At 38.8% G+C, this 15,764-nt stretch overlaps 1 protein-coding gene across 1 annotated transcript; it reads left to right on the top strand.

Annotated features, from left to right (window-relative positions):
• The first annotated feature begins 2,780 nt into the window (after positions 1-2,780).
• On the top strand, positions 2,781-12,603 carry LOC122837012 (histone-lysine N-methyltransferase SUV39H1-like). Its single transcript, XM_044127068.1, has 6 exons — positions 2,781-2,874; positions 3,582-3,730; positions 5,155-5,814; positions 9,666-9,812; positions 11,366-11,495; positions 11,595-12,603. The coding sequence occupies exons 1-6, from the start codon at positions 2,829-2,831 to the stop codon at positions 11,726-11,728; spliced, it is 1,266 nt and encodes a 421-aa protein (XP_043983003.1). The 5' UTR covers positions 2,781-2,828; the 3' UTR covers positions 11,729-12,603.
• The last annotated feature ends 3,161 nt before the right edge of the window (positions 12,604-15,764 follow it).

Here is a 15,764-nt window from a genome sequence, read left to right as displayed (position 1 = left end):
TAATAACAATACATATATGCAATTTTTAGAGCGCTTTTAGGACACTAAAAGATGGTTTACAAGAGAAAAATAACTAAACACACGGTGGTGGTGGATAGACAAGGTTAAACAGGTAGGTCTTGAGTAATAATTTGAAGATACGTAGTGTATGGAAGCCCATTTCTGCCACTGATTAATTTTTTTTAATCATCATAATGAGATAGGTACTCTGAGATACTGCAATTTCTCCCCAAAATTCTCAACAAATTACAGTACAAAAAGGTATCAATTCTTCTCTAACACTTAGAATTGACTTAAAAAAGTAAGAAATTGACCAAAGTTTTATTTCTGTTACAAACCATATATATTTTGCATAAGAGTAGCACATTTTTCCAGTGTGTCATATTTAAAGACCCGGCATGTATGTAAATAGTTTTTACCTAATATAATCAGAAAATTTACACCATATTTGCTATTATCAAACTCACTAAATTGGATTTATCTTGAACTGAAAGCAGGTAGTTGGATCCCTTTGGGATGAATCCACATCTGAAAGTCAAGTATAATCTATGGAGAACCCAAAGGGACAATGAAGGAAAAAGGAAAAAGAACTTTCTGCTGCAATACTCACTACATACCAACTTGTGCCAAGATGCTTTCTCATGTGCACAAGAAAGTATTCGGTGCTCACTAGATAGTATCTCAAGTTGTTTTAAATTGTCAGTAATATCAGAGTATATGTCTTGACTAATCATATCCTGCTAAAGTAATGGGATAGTGTTTAAAATTTGGTTATATTTTTTCATGGATTTGATTTTTTTTTATAGAAATCCTGATGTTGTCAAAGGTTTTTATTTTTGCTGTCCATAAAATGGGCAACAGCCCACAATTATTTGAGTACCACTCGTCAGTAAAAATAGATTTTCTATCACTCAGAATGTACCGTTTACCATAGTTTATGCAGGAGTATTATGCCATGTCAAATTCTGAGTAAGAATGAGTTTCCAGCAAAGAACAACATCTCCAGATCCCAAATTAGTAAATGTATTAGACATAAATGTATGTTCAACAGAATAGGATGCTTATAAAAATCTAAGAAAAATATAGACACATTTTCAATAGTCAAGTCTGTTGTGTTTTATTCAGCATAAGCCGAAGAATTTATTCCAGGTGAGACCAGAAACAAGTTCTATTCACTCGTTCATTAAGAAATAAGCAGATTATTAGTTATGTATAAAGAGATTTAATGCCCAATGAAGCAATGTAAAATACAAACTCATTTTGTATTTTGACAAAGAGTCTGTCACTGTCCAGCAATGTGCTCCACCCAGCATATTTTACAGAGTGAAGGAAATAATGGAGAAACTTTTCTGCTTTTATGTATGCCACTGTGGCAAGCCGTTTTAACCTAAATTCGGTTTAGGTTCCAGATATCTCAAATTGTTTTATGACTAGACGTTTTTAGCGATTTAAGATATCTCTAATTATATCTTGACTAGATAAAATACCTATTTCAGATATCTCTACATTCTGACTAGTCGAAATTACGTCAGATTTACCACAGAGTTGAAAGGGGAAACCGAATTTATGTTAAAAGGCTTGCCATACAGCTTTTCTTTTTAAGATATCTTAAATTAACATTCTCACTAGTCAGAATGACATTACTGATATCTTGAATATGTATTATGTATAGTCAAAACGTCCCTGACTTACGTGGCAATTTGAAAGTAAAAAAAAAACAATGAAAAATAAAAAGAACGACAAAAAGATGTTTGAAAATGCACAATTTTCCTGTTGAAAATGCTTTGACAACAGCAATTTTAGCTTTTCATAGCTGTTTTTAAGTGCATTTGGTTTGTCGTAAATGAATTAACAGGAAATTCTTTGCATATCTGAGAAGCAGTCTTATAGTTGATGAGGTTTTCCGTTCTGTGCATATCCAACATTGCCGAGCTCTTTCTACGGCAGGGGTGTCAAACTCCAGTCCTCAAGGGCCGGTGTCCTGCAACATTTAGATGTGCCTCTGCTGCACCACACCTGTATAGAATAATTAGGTAATTAGCAAGGCTCTGGAGAACTGATCTACTCAAGGAGGAGGTAATTAAGCCATTTCATTCGGGTGTTTTGTACCTGTGGCACATCTAAAAACTGCAGGACAGCGGCCCTTGAGGACTGGAGTTTGACACCCCTGTTCTACGGTGTGGCATTTCCTGACAATTTTATGCAGGAAACATAAAATTCTGCAGGCAACTGTTTGGACAGCGTAAAGGGGCTTCCGCGCAATTCTTAATTCAGAAATCCAAAATTCTAATTTTGACTTGTCATAATTAAGTTCAAGATATCTTAAATTGTAATTACGGATGTGTCCCGTCAAATGACGGATCCAGTGTCGTAATTTGAGATGTCTTGAGAGGAATTTTTACTCGTCAAAATGTAATTGAAGATATCTTGGATTATTATTCTTACTAGTCAGAATGTAAATGCAAATATCTTACATTACCATTCCGAATAGTCAAACTGTAATTTTGTCTAGTCAAGATGCATTTTTAGATATCTAGAAAGTAATTACGGATAGTCAGACGAAACCGAATTTATGTTAAAATGGCTTGCTACTGACTGATATATGTCTTCCTCTGCTGAGCTACGAGGTCGCTTCGGTACGACCAATACATTTCCACTGGCTTGCTCTCAACCTACCTTTTCCTTCGTTTATCTCGAACGAGCCAATAGCAGAGCGTCTTTCCTGTCCCTCTGCTTTTGCACCAATGATTTGGCTAAGAGATGCAGCTCATCCAATCAGCAACTGCTAAGATCCGAGGTGGAGGGCGGTCTTAGCCGCTGGCGTTTTAATGTATTTTGGCGGTTATGCGGAAAACATGGCGCAAATTTTGAAAGGTACTGTATCGAGAGTGTTGTTTAACTGTGTTTTCGGGGTATCCTTCGTTAGGAAGTTGCAACATGAGAATTATTGTTATTCTGCTAATCCACGGGTCAACTTTGTGACAGAACTTTACTGTCAACTTTGTTTTTGCTATGCAGAGTATCTTCTTTATCGCGACTGCTGGACAATTCAAATTACTTGCGCTTCTTCATGAATTCGGTTGTCAAGTTTTAATACAATTTAAGGTGTGTGTTTAGAGAAGCATGTTGCCTTGTGTGTGGAATGTTAGTGTGGAAGACTGATGTGAAAGGAAGAGGGACAGAACGGCCTGAGAGAACGGAGAGCTCCACGCGGGAAGCAGCGCCTTGAAAACGATTAAATGTCTGTGGATCTGTACTTAGACGTATCCGGCTTCACATTTAGACTTACGAGAAGTTGCATTTTGATCTGTGTTTGAAAATTAGTCAAGTTAGCGCTGCCAGAACAGTAAGAGCAAATATTTCTCCCAATCCTTTTCTAAATAATGAGCGATGTGTTGTTTTCCCCCCCCTAAAAGCCAGCAGTTTCTTGGTTTATGCGGACACATGTTCAAAAACATCAATAAATTATGTCCCAAGGGTTCTGTGATTGTTCTAATTTGCGCTTTTGAATTAGACTAAAACCTTGCATTTTGCGTTGCCGTCTGCATTTAAGTACATCTTTTTGATTTTTGCATGGCCAGATTGCTGCGTACCTTGCAAGATAACTTTGGATGAGCTAGAGACGCTTTGCCGTGGGGAGAGGCTGTACTGTCAAGAGCTTAATGTCAACAGAGCCAATGTCAATGACTACGAAGTGGAGTTTCTCTGTGATTACAAGAGGACCAAGGAGGTAAGGTCTTATTATTTTAGCAATGAATATAACTGGTTCTGTAAAATTTTCAGTTTTTTTATGTCGAGAAATAAGATGCATTCTCTTAATATATATATTTTTTCATTAACTGATTTACAGAAGAAATAGTTTAGCCAGGTTTTGCTTATGCATGCGTTCCCTTTTTTATTTCCCAGAAAACCAACACATGAAACTGCAAATATTGTCTCAAGTTTCACCAGGCTTATTGCTAAAGTGTCTTGGGGAAAAAAAACACAACAACGGGTAATTTAGAAGTGTGCATGGAAATAACGACTTCAGTTTATTTTCTGAAGATCTGTCTGTTATCTTTTCCACACCTTTTATTTTGAAACCAGTGTAGAAAAGCATACTGTCAGTTATTACAACAGTACACTTTGACTGAGCTTAGCTATGCTGTAAAGCAGCAGTTTCAAAAAACAAGCTATTGGAACAATAAATAATTGAGCAGTGCTGAAATTCCACAACGTCTATGTTTGCATGCAAGTAGGCTAAAAAAATACTGTTGATTTCACTTTGTAAGATCTGTTTTTATCAGAGGACTGCTTTTAAAATATCCTTTAGAATGATAGAAACACATTCTAATTGGATAAAACAACTCCTTTCATATTATTTTAGACCCTTTCCAAAGTTTCAACTTGTCAAATATGTTTATAGTTTTCTTGTCGGCATTGGAAAGTAAAATGGCCCTACACCTTATACTTTTCATGAGCAAACATTTGCGGTGTCACGCTACCAGCATTAAGTAATCATACTCCGACCTGATACCACTTTACACTGCAGTGCAGCTCACTAAACCACACCGCATACCAGGTTATGGTGGTAAAACAATAAGTTATTTGTTGATCCTCCTAAATAAAGAAGAAGAAATGAGAAATCTGATGGCAGGAGGGGGTGAAAATGTCAATAGTTTGGAGCAGAGGTGGCACTAGGCATTTCTGGTGTCCATCATTTTGACTGCCAAACAAAATGTAATCCTAATCTTTTTTTTACATACATTTTAAAACGACAGCTGAACAGACAATCCATCATCAAGCTGAACACATTTAACGTTCTCTCTGGAGTGACAAAGTTTTGAAAGTTAACATTTCACCAATTGAAGTGATCAGAAGTCAACAAGACTGCAAACATTATCGTCACTGGAGGAATAATCCCACCGTGGTGGTTCAAATCGAGATGGGGATAATAAAAAGTTGGCCACTATGAGTTAAAAAAAAAAAAGCAAACAAAACAGCTGCTATGATGGGCACAGCTCAATCTGTGTTTATGTAAAGTGCTTCAAGACATTTGTTGTGAACTGGCAGCATATAAATATACTGAAACATTTAATTGAGTCATCTCTCTTTAACTTGGTGAAGGATGTGTAGATCAGTCTTTGGGAGGACTAAAGTTTTTATGTGTTTCAGGGAGAAGAGTTCTACTTTGTTAAGTGGAAAGGTTTCCCTGAATCTGTCAATACGTGGGAACCCAAAAGGAACCTCAAATGTCCAAAACTAATGAAACTATTCCACCTGGACCTGGATCAAATACTGAAGCGCCAAAAGGGGCGTGGCCTCCCCAAGAGGTTGGATAAAGAAACTGTCTTGATCCTGATTCAGAAAGCCAAACTTCGTCAGAGTCTGCACCAGTGGGAAATCCATTTAAACAAGACTCGCAATCACCCGGGTCGCATTTTTGTCATAAACGAAGTGGACCTAGATGGCCCTCCGAAACACTTCACCTACATTAACAATTACAAAGTCGGGCCAGGTATTGTGATCAACGAAATGGCTGTCGGCTGCGAATGCACGGACTGCGTGAACGAGCCGGTGAATGGCTGCTGCCCGGGGGCCTCGCTCCATCGAATGGCCTACAACGACAAGGGTCAAGTACGGATCCGGCCAGGACAGCCCATCTACGAGTGCAACTCCAGATGCAACTGTGGCCCCGACTGCGCCAACAGAGTGGTGCAGAAAGGAATCCAGTTCGACCTGTGCATCTTTAAGACGGAGAACGGCCGTGGCTGGGGCGTCCGCACGCTGCAGCACATCAAGAAGAACACATTTGTCATGGAGTATGTTGGAGAGGTGAGACCTGCTCAAATGTTGTTATAGTCTTTTAGTAAACTGGGGTCTATTTTAAAAAAAAAAAAAATTTTTTTTTTTAGGTAAATCTGTGCCCTGTGTGTGGCTCACTAAGTACAGCTCAGCTAATAATTATATTCTTGATGTGATGAAATTAAGGTATTCTAAAAAGAGCTGTTTTGTCAACAGATGTAGCTCAACAAAACTAGGTTGGTGTTTAGTTTCCTGTTCGTGTTGCGGTGAAGAGACCTGCAGTGTTCTGCGCAATATGGAATGCTTATTTATGTAAGGTCAGTGTTTCCCAACCCTGGTCATCAAGGCACACTGCCTTGCATGTTGTAGGTGTTTCCCTGCTTCCACACAACAGTACTGCACTGAATCACGTGTTTAAAACGAAGAAACATCTACAGCAGGGGTGCCCAAAGTGGGTCCTGGAGGGCCGGCATCCTGCATGTTTTAGTTCTCTCCGTGGTTTAACGCACCTGGATCCAATGACGGCTCGTTAGAAGGCCTAAGAAGAACATTGACCTGCTGAAGAGGTTGTTCCTACCACCAGGGGGAGAACTGAAACATGCAGGATGCCGGCCCTCCAGGACCCACTTTGGCCACCCCTGATCTACAACATGCAGGACACTGTGCCCCAAAAGGACCAAAGTGCTGTACAGAATACATAAAAACAATGCAAATGCCATTATAAAGACACAGAAACATAAAACAGAGAAATAGAAAATAGTCTAAAAATGCATTCCCATCAATGCAATAAAAGCCTACAAAAATACACAGAAGATAATATCAAAATCTTGCGCGGTGTCAAAAGGCTAGGACAAAGAAAAGAGTTTTAAGAAGGGATTAAAAATCAGTTCTCTGGTAACTTATCCCACATTTTAAGACCTGTCATAGCAAAGGCAGATCCTTCCTAAGCTTCTGTTTTGTGTTAGACTGAGGAACAGCTGATCAGCAGGGAGCAGGAGGACGGATAATGGTGCAGCAGCTCAGAAAGAAGCAAAGCCCTGCAGAGCCTTAAAACCAAAAGATCTTTAAAATCAATCAAATGTATGTGAAGCCTATGGAACTAAATTAGTCTCAAAGATATATGTATGCAATAAGATTCACAGGGCTACAACAACGTTTGTAAGTGCACATCATAATTCACAAATGTGTATAGCGATTCATAAAGTGTGCACCTCAAGAACCACATATGTGCTGCAGTTCCTCAAATTTAAATGGCCTGTATAACGATTCATCAAATCCAGAGGACCCCCAAAGTGCTTTACGCTACATTCACCCATTCACACACACATTTACACACAGAGGAGAGGCTGCCATCCACTGGTGCCACTGAGTCCTCTGATCACCAGCTGTGGTCAAATTTACAGCTTTCAAGCTGCGCATACAAATCCACGACACAAATGAGATGACACGGTCAAGGCTGTTGAAGACCTGCGATATCTGAGAACAGAAATTGTAATGCTGCGTTGAAGGCAGTTGAAAGGCTTGGATATCTGAGCGTTATCAGATTTAATGGTAATAGTTCCGTATTTTTGGCTTGGCCCAGTGGGACAAAACCACTATAGTACCGACATGCACTTCCGTCAAAGTGACTGGACTCTACAAATGTTAACTTTGTAGGCTGCGCTCCTGAAATATACCAATTTATATGAAAATGTTCTTCTTTTCCTGGAAAAATAAAAACTCAGTGAAAACTAAACGAGAGCAGCAGCACAATCTTCAGCGCAAACGGTTTAGCCTCCATCATGGGTCAGATTACCCATAACGTGGTCCATCTTCTGCATGATAGTTTTTGTGTAAGGTTTTACTGGCTCTATGTGTCATAATTACAAAATAAGATCTCATAATTATGAGATCGCTGAAAAGATGCCATGAATGTCACTGCCTGGCGTTCTGTGTCACTCATGGCCTGGGGCTTCCACAGAGAGCCAAAGTTTAAGTAATTGATTTTTATTTTCTGAGAGTGAGAGCATATAACAACCAACAATACTCTATAGTCATCAAACTCAATGTTTCCCTCAGAAAATGTGCTAAGCCGCTATGCCCAGTGGTAGGTTTGCCAGGGCGATCCACCAGCTGCCCGCCATGTTTCTATTTTTTTTTATTTTTAAACTTGTAAGTTGACAGGAAATGTAAAAATATTACTGGGTTATTATGTTACTGGAAGACATTGACAGTACTTAAAGACACAACTATAGAGTCTTAATAACACAAACAAAAAATACAGTTAAAATAATAAATACCTTTTTTGCACTTCTGTTAAGTTCCAATGAAGTAACCAGCCAGTGGGTCTTAAAACATGCGGGTCACATTCTGAGCTAAGCCAAACCATAAATGAACTAAGCAGCCGCTGAAGGCCCCCCGGATTTTCAGGGGCCCACATGAATGCTAACATTTGAACACAGACCATTGGTCTAGAATGTTAACATTTGTTTATTGAGAATGACAATTCTGTTAAATTTGATTTAGTTGTTTCAGCAAATATAAATTAAGATTTAAAATTATTTAGCTTTGGAATTTAAGATTTGAAAGAGCTGGCAAGTTTAACTTGTAAAAGTGCAAAGAACAGTCTCTATAGTTAGTCTTTTGTTACCAGGGTTTTCCCCAGTGTATTATCAGCCTGGCGGGCCACCAGGCTTCACTTGTGCCCCCACCAGGCTTAGAGTTTTTTGTTTTTTTTTTGCATTGTGTAAGATTTTACAGTTGGTGTTCAACTATAAACACCAACTAATCTTCCTGTAAAAAACATAATTATCAAGTGATATTTTAAAATCTTCTCTGAACTTTAAATAATTTTTAACTCAAAAACATGGTGAGCTGCCCTACCACCCAACCAACAGGCTTAGCAGGTTTTCTGGGGGAAACCTTGGTTACCATAGCTACAATTTGAGTCTATGAGTTTAATCTTTGTGTTTGAACTCAGTTGGTTCAGCAAATTACAATTACAACCTACTGCTTTTAAGCTTAGTCAATTAAATTAGATCCTCTCTCCTAGATTCCACTAAATCTATACTACTGTTAGTGATGTTGATATTCTTAGCAGGAAGAGGGGCCCATTATTCAAATTCTGCTCAAGACCCCATTCAACCTTGGATCAGCCCTGTATGACACGCAAGAGTCGTGCAGGGTTGAGGCGACACTGAGCTTGGAGCGACAAATGGGGAGATTTAATTTATGTGGCACTAGGGACCAGCACCGTAGAGAGATGGTAGGGACCAAGCTCTTCCATTTTCCTGACTGTTGAGGCTATTTGATTTGTAGGCTGATTATGACAAGTTTTTCCAGATCTCTGCTGTTGTCAGCTGGCTGGCCCTTTAGTGCTCGTTTGCGTACTAACGCTCCAACCAATCAGGGAAGACAAACAAACTTTATCAAGCTGCAGCGCAGACACAGAACCAAGCAACTGCTAAACATAATTCTTTGTTCACAAAATGTTATAAAAAAAAAAACAACCTTCCCATTTAAATTGGTATATTTCAGCACTGCAGCCTACAAAGCTAATAGTTGTAGAATCCACTAACTTTAATATGAGTGCATGTCTTTAATATAGTGGTTTTGTGCTACTGGACCTGGAAATACTCTGATATCTGACCTTTTCACCAGGCTTGAACGCATCGTCTCAGTTGCAAATCCCGCACGTCGAACGCGCAGGCCAGCTGACCCATGAGCTCATGTTGAGCGATGCATCTGCAGCTGGTGATTCGGGCACGCACATTTTGGGGACTGGCCCACTGTATTATTCTTGTGCACTTTTGAACGTGTAAATTTCAGAAACTTGTTTACACGTATGTGAATGTTGAGGCATGCATTTATGCGTTGTGTTACATGTTCCATCGTTTCCTCAGATCATTACAACAGATGAAGCAGAGAAGAGGGGCCATTTCTATGACTGCCAGGGCTCTACGTACCTGTTTGACCTGGACTATGTGGAAGATGTTTACACTGTGGATGCAGCTCACTTAGGAAACATTTCCCACTTCGTCAATCACAGCGTAAGTGTCCGCAGAGTCCAAACATCTTTTAGTACTTCTGTCTGCCAAATGAATAACTATAAGTGAGAGCAAAGGGCATAATTAACAAAATTAGTAAATGAGATCAAAATTACTACGTCGGGACATTACCTGATTTGAATTAGAATTCCTCCTGTCATTGTACAAGAAAGAAGAACAAAGCCTAAAAATGTCAACTCCTGAAGGCAGTGCAGCAAAGAACATATAAGTATATCGACAATATAATATAAAACTGCAGTAAAAACACTCGGGATGTTTGTGAGCTGGAAAATTATGATTGCTCAGGGTTTGGATGAATTTGTGGTGCTCAGGGCAGCAACAGCTCTCGGGTAGAGACAGTTATTTAGTCTGTTTGTTCTTGTCTTTATTGCCCTGAAATGGTGGTTGGGGGTTAAGAAGAGGTGGTGGTCGGGGGGTGAGGGATCTCTGGTGATGCTTCTCCAGAGATCGCCACATCGCCAGTGAAACGATATTTAAACCCACAACTAGTTTTAAAAATCAAATAAAAAAAGACGATTAAAATGAATGTCAATTGTTTGCACTTCTGTTTAATCCAAATTCAGTCAGCAGCTCCATACGGCCCCCCAGGGCTTCAGGGGCCCATAAATGCTAAAATCTTAACACAGAACACAGATACATAAATGTGTCATTTGTTTATTCAGATCATCAATGCTGCTGAATTTGATTTAATAGTTTCACCATAAATAAATTAAAAGATTTAAATTGTTTAACATTTAAATCTGGGCTCGGCTCTGTCTGGGTTCCTAAGATGTTGTTCTGTAAACATCTTCTAGGAATAAATCTGCTCTGCCAGTGAAACGCTCAGGGCAACAGAAACTCTTGCAATCTGGCTTAAAAAAAAAAAAAAAAAAAAAAAAGAAGCAATGTTTTTATTTTGTTTTCATAAAAACATAAACAAGAACGGCTCAGCCTGGCGGTGGGGCTAGTGAAGCATGGTGGCTGCCACGCCTGTAATACACTGGGGTAACCCTGCTGTGTGAGTACTGTCACAGCACTGCCTCAACCCAGTCTTCTTTAGGCAATGCGTGAATTCAGCAATTTTCATTAAAAAAAAAAAAAAAATAGTACGACCAATAAAAAAAAAAACAACAACCCTAATTTATATAAAAGTGGACAAAGGGATTTTCTCTCCTCATTGTAAGCATCTGTGTTGCTCCACATGTACTCTTTGTGCTTGTAAGGATTATACGTAGCAGATTTAATGACAAATCAACTCATTAAATCTGGAGCGATGCTCAATAAATCACACTTATTATTGCTTGCCTGTTCATGGCTGCTTTGAGATTTTCATTTTCATTAGTCTTAAACCCTTTTAGTGGTTATTTTATAGTTTTTGCTGCTCAATGTGAAGGGCAACTTGCAGTTCAATTTTAATAGCCATTTACATAAAAATATGCTATTTTTTAAAATATATATATAAAAAGGGTGCTGCAGTGCGGTTTTCTTAAAATACGTAAAAGCATTTCTTTTTATTCTTGTTATATCTGACCCTGAAAATCTTTTCTTTTTTGTAGTGTAACCCAAACCTGCAGGTCTTCAATGTGTTCATTGATAACATTGACGAGAGGCTTCCCAGAATTGCTTTATTTTCAACACGGGCGATTCGTGCTGGAGAAGAGCTGACATTCGACTACAAGATGCAAAGTAATTATTACCCACTTTTGTATGTTCTATTATAGATTATTGAAGTCTGCTTTTGGGAAAAAAAACCCAAACCCTCCGACTTGCTTTCTTTGTTTCTAGTTGATCCAGTGGACACAGAAAGTACCAAAATGGACTCCAGTTTCAGTCTAGCAGGACTCCCTACCTCACCAAAGAAAAGGATTCGAGTGGAGTGTCGCTGTGGATCAGAATCCTGTCGAAAGTACCTGTTTTGACAGAGGTCTGCAAAGAATGTTGCCCTAAAAAAAAAAAGAAATGACAGCTGGAGTTGAAGTTTTTTTTTTTCTTTTCTTTTTTTCTTTTTTAAATATAAGTTTTTTAAAAAACTTCTTATATTTTCCCATGGCAATGTTTTAATACATACGGTGTTGTTGTTTTCTACCATGAACTGCAGCTTCTGCAGTTCATGGTTAAATTTTTGCTTCTACTTTAGTCTGCCATTACACCCGAGTGTCTTTAACCCGACATTAAAATGCAATTTTACAGACTGTCGGTCTGAGCAGCATTTATAAATGTTCTTCTGAGAGCAGCGACAAACAGCTGTAGCTGTTTTTGATTTTGGCATTTGTCAACAGATTTGCTCAAGTGCAAATTCACGAGCTCTTATATTTGTGCTTGGACTTTAGATTGAGGTAAATTTGAGGCATAAATGAAAGGGTTTTGATTTTTATAGTGCTCTCACAGGTTTGATGGTCCTGTGAGCTCTGACAGCTTTGGACTATCTTTTTCTAGACTAATGATGAAAAACTATTCATCTATTTTGTCAGCTGCATTATGTTCTGTTGTTATAGTCTTCTACAACTCGAGTCTATGAATGTTTGAACTTCAGTTCATGACCCGTGTGTTGTTTATTTTTAATGAGTTGTCGGATCCCTTAACTTTACCGTGTCATGCATATTGTATATTTTTATTATGTTGGTGCCCATGTTGCCAGTGCTGTGTTGCAAGTACAGTGATGTCTGTCAAAGACACACTGGCTTGCAGAATGATGTGGAAAATCCAATATTTTTGTATCTTTTGTACATATTTGTAGTAAAGATGAGACTGTGTGCTTGGATGTAAGAAAAAAAAAAAGAGCATATTTAAGAAAGACTGTTTCCGTATCAAATTTGTCTAAAATTGATTTTTTCATGTTGGATTATATTCATTAGGGCTGAAACAATTAATGGGTTTAATTGTGAAATAATTAAACTTAAGTTGTATTTTGAATAGATTAGAAATTCGTAAACATACTTTTGAAATCCTAGTATTGTGACGACAACATGCTCCATTATACTTTTGGTTTATTATTGCCAATGATGTTCACTTCTGGTTCTTTATTACTCTTTACATTATATACTTCACTACAATGCTGGAAAAATATTGTGCTACTAATATTGAATTGCATAAGGGCCTCTTCAACACACCTTCCACGTGAAAAATAATAAAGTGTATTTAATATATTCACATTTTAAGATTGGATTGCCAATACAGAAGTGTGCAAACTGTGCATATGTCGAAAGTTTACAGACAATATGTTAACAAAAATTAGCAACATTTTTATAAAAATAGGTACACTTTAGAGGAAATATGACAAATATTTCACCAAGGATGGAATATTGTTTTAATCCAGTGTCACGGTATTACTTTAGACTAATTGACATTTCTCCTTTCTAAGAGCAATGAGGAACAATGAAGGAAAACTCCCATTTACTGCAGTTTGCAAAAACCTACAGAAAAGAACAATAGAGCAGTTAAACAGAGAAAGTACTTGTATGTGGAATCAGAATCAATATTCAATAATGACAAAATCTTTATCGTAGTATAGCATAAACAATAATGAAATTGGTTGATAAATAATACTAGGTGGCATTTAATGCCCTCATGGCTACCAGGTATAAACGGTTCTTCAGTCTGTTTGTCGTTGCTTTTATGCTCCTGTTTCTGCAGCCAGATGGCAGCAGTTGGAACAAATCGTGATCAGGGTGTGAGGAGTCTTTTAAAACCTTCCTGGTTTCCTGAGGCAGTGGGATCTGTGCAGGTCTTCAAGAGAAAGCAGAGAGCAGCTGATGGTCCTCTGGGCAGATTGTCTGATTCTCTGGAGAGTCTTCCTCTGTGCTGCTGTGCAGCCGGAGAACCACAGAGACGATAGCAGACGATGCTTTCAATAGAGCATCCATAGAAGGACTCCAGCAGTTTTTCAGAAAGATTGTTTCTCCTGAGGACTCTCAGGAAATAGAGTCTCTGTTGGGTTTCCTTTGCCAGTTCTGCTGTGTTTACGTCCCAGATCAGGTTATGAACTCCCAGGAAACTGAAGTTTGACATCCTTTCCACCTGACCTCCACCATGAGCTCCTTGGTCTTGACTGTTTAGGATCAGGTTGTCTGTGCACCACGCTGTCAGTCGCTCCACCTCATTCCTGTAGACAGACTCATTCCCCCTGAGGTGAGACCCACTACAGTTGTGCTGTCTGCAAATTTAGCAACATTTCATTAACGGACTGAAACACAATCATGTGTGTACAGAGTGAAGAGCAGAGGGCTCAGCATGCAGCCCAGAGGAGAGCCAGTACTGATACTGATAGTTGAGGAGCTATGGGGACCCATAATGACCGTCTGTGATCCGTCAGAAAGTCCTTAATCCAGCAATAGGTGGAAGAGGGGATCCTCTGATCTGACAGTTTGCATAGCAGTTTGTCAGGAGGGTGGTATTTAATGCAGAACTGAAATCAATGAAGAGGGTGTGTGGGTAGCTCTCTCTTTGCTCAAGGTGAGACAAGACAGCATGCAGGACCGTGGCAACAGCTCTATAAGTAAACCAGTGTATCAAAGATGATTGTACACCAAGACAGGACTCTGAACCAGCCTCTCAAAACATTTCATTACCAATGGGGTGAGAGCCACTGGTTGGTAGTCCTTCAGGCAGGTGATGGATTTAAAAAAATTTTTTTTATAAACTGGAACGATGGAGGATTTCAGGCCGGATTTCAGCCTTTGACTGGAAACAGAAAGACCCCGGCCAGCTGCTCAGCACACAGGAACACTGTCAGGTCCTGCTGACTTTCTGGGGTTGACACACAGAACTAGTGTGATGATGATTGGGATTTTTTTAACCTGTGGTTAAAAAAATCATTTCAGATTGTCTCCTTTGTCTGCATGTGTATATGGGAGAAGTAGAAAAACAGTCAGCAATATAGGTGTCCATCTCCAGCAGTCAACTGGTGAGAGGCGGGTTCACCCTGAACAGGTCACCAGTCCATTGCAGGGTAAAAGCTAGCAATGAATGGAATGTATGAAAGAGAAATGATAGATTAACAAGGGAAATAAATACTGTCCAGTAATTTTTTTAATCAAGTCATGTTTATTAAGTACTTAGTGGCGTTGGTAACACACCAGTTTTTGCTGTTAAAAATGTGGCCAGCTGTTCAGTTTAAGGGGAAAACAACAAGCTTTCCACCATGGAGACGATGTGGAGCTTCATCCTCAGAACTGGTTGGTGATCTGGTGGAACCAGAGCCTCTTCTGAGACAGGACAGTCTTTAGGTTTTCTAATTCCTGATCCCTGGCTTCCTCTTTCATCTTCATTTGCTTAGACTGCAAAAATATGTAGAAGATAAAAACACTGATGAACGAGTTATAAGAACAGCCTCACAATATCAAAGTCTCTTTGGCATTCTGAGCTTAATTAAAGCCAGACTAAGTTTATGTAGAAAACTAAATTAAGTTGTGATACACAGAACCTCCATGCAGTTGTAACATGAAGCTTATAAATTGCTCTGCACTGCATTGTTGATAAATAAATGGTTTGTTCTTCCTGCTGCTCTCTGGCAAAAGTTATTCACTTAAACATTTTCAACAAAGTCCCGTTTTTAGGTTTTCTACAGAAGACAAGAAGTTGAGACAACTGCTAAAGTTCTTAAACCTATTTATTAGGAAACTTTTTTTTTTTTCTTTAAAAAAAACCCCAAGCTTTGAAATAAGTTGTGCTTCAGTTTTGTCTCAGTGGCATTCTTAGGTGAGATGACCTTTGCCTACAGAAAAAATAACCTCAGAAATTGCTGCTGACACCTGTTAGAATGTCAAAGTATGTAAATGGGCTTCCCCAGCGCTTACTGCTGTTAATGTTTCCTCTTCAAAAAAAGCGGTGTGACATTTTACACTGATAACTGAGCTTACAAAAAAAAACTGCTTTGGCTGAAGAAATGCAGTTTCCAACATAGACATGGTGTAAAAAACGTAGATTTGTTACAGAAAATGCAAAAGATGTGCTTCG

Source organism: Gambusia affinis, linkage group LG01, assembly GCF_019740435.1.
Source record: "Gambusia affinis linkage group LG01, SWU_Gaff_1.0, whole genome shotgun sequence".
Lineage (NCBI taxonomy): Eukaryota > Metazoa > Chordata > Actinopteri > Cyprinodontiformes > Poeciliidae > Gambusia > Gambusia affinis.
This window is presented reverse-complemented; position numbering and strand designations above follow the sequence as displayed.

Bases quoted from the DNA above. Each gene is read 5' to 3' on its own strand.
- LOC122837012 (XM_044127068.1), top strand. From the start codon at position 2,829: ATGTATTTTGGCGGTTATGCGGAAAACATGGCGCAAATTTTGAAAG. The intron at 2,875-3,581 runs GTACTGTATCGA...TTGCATGGCCAG, and splicing joins CATGGCGCAAATTTTGAAAG to ATTGCTGCGTACCTTGCAAG. The intron at 5,815-9,665 runs GTGAGACCTGCT...TCGTTTCCTCAG, and splicing joins TCATGGAGTATGTTGGAGAG to ATCATTACAACAGATGAAGC.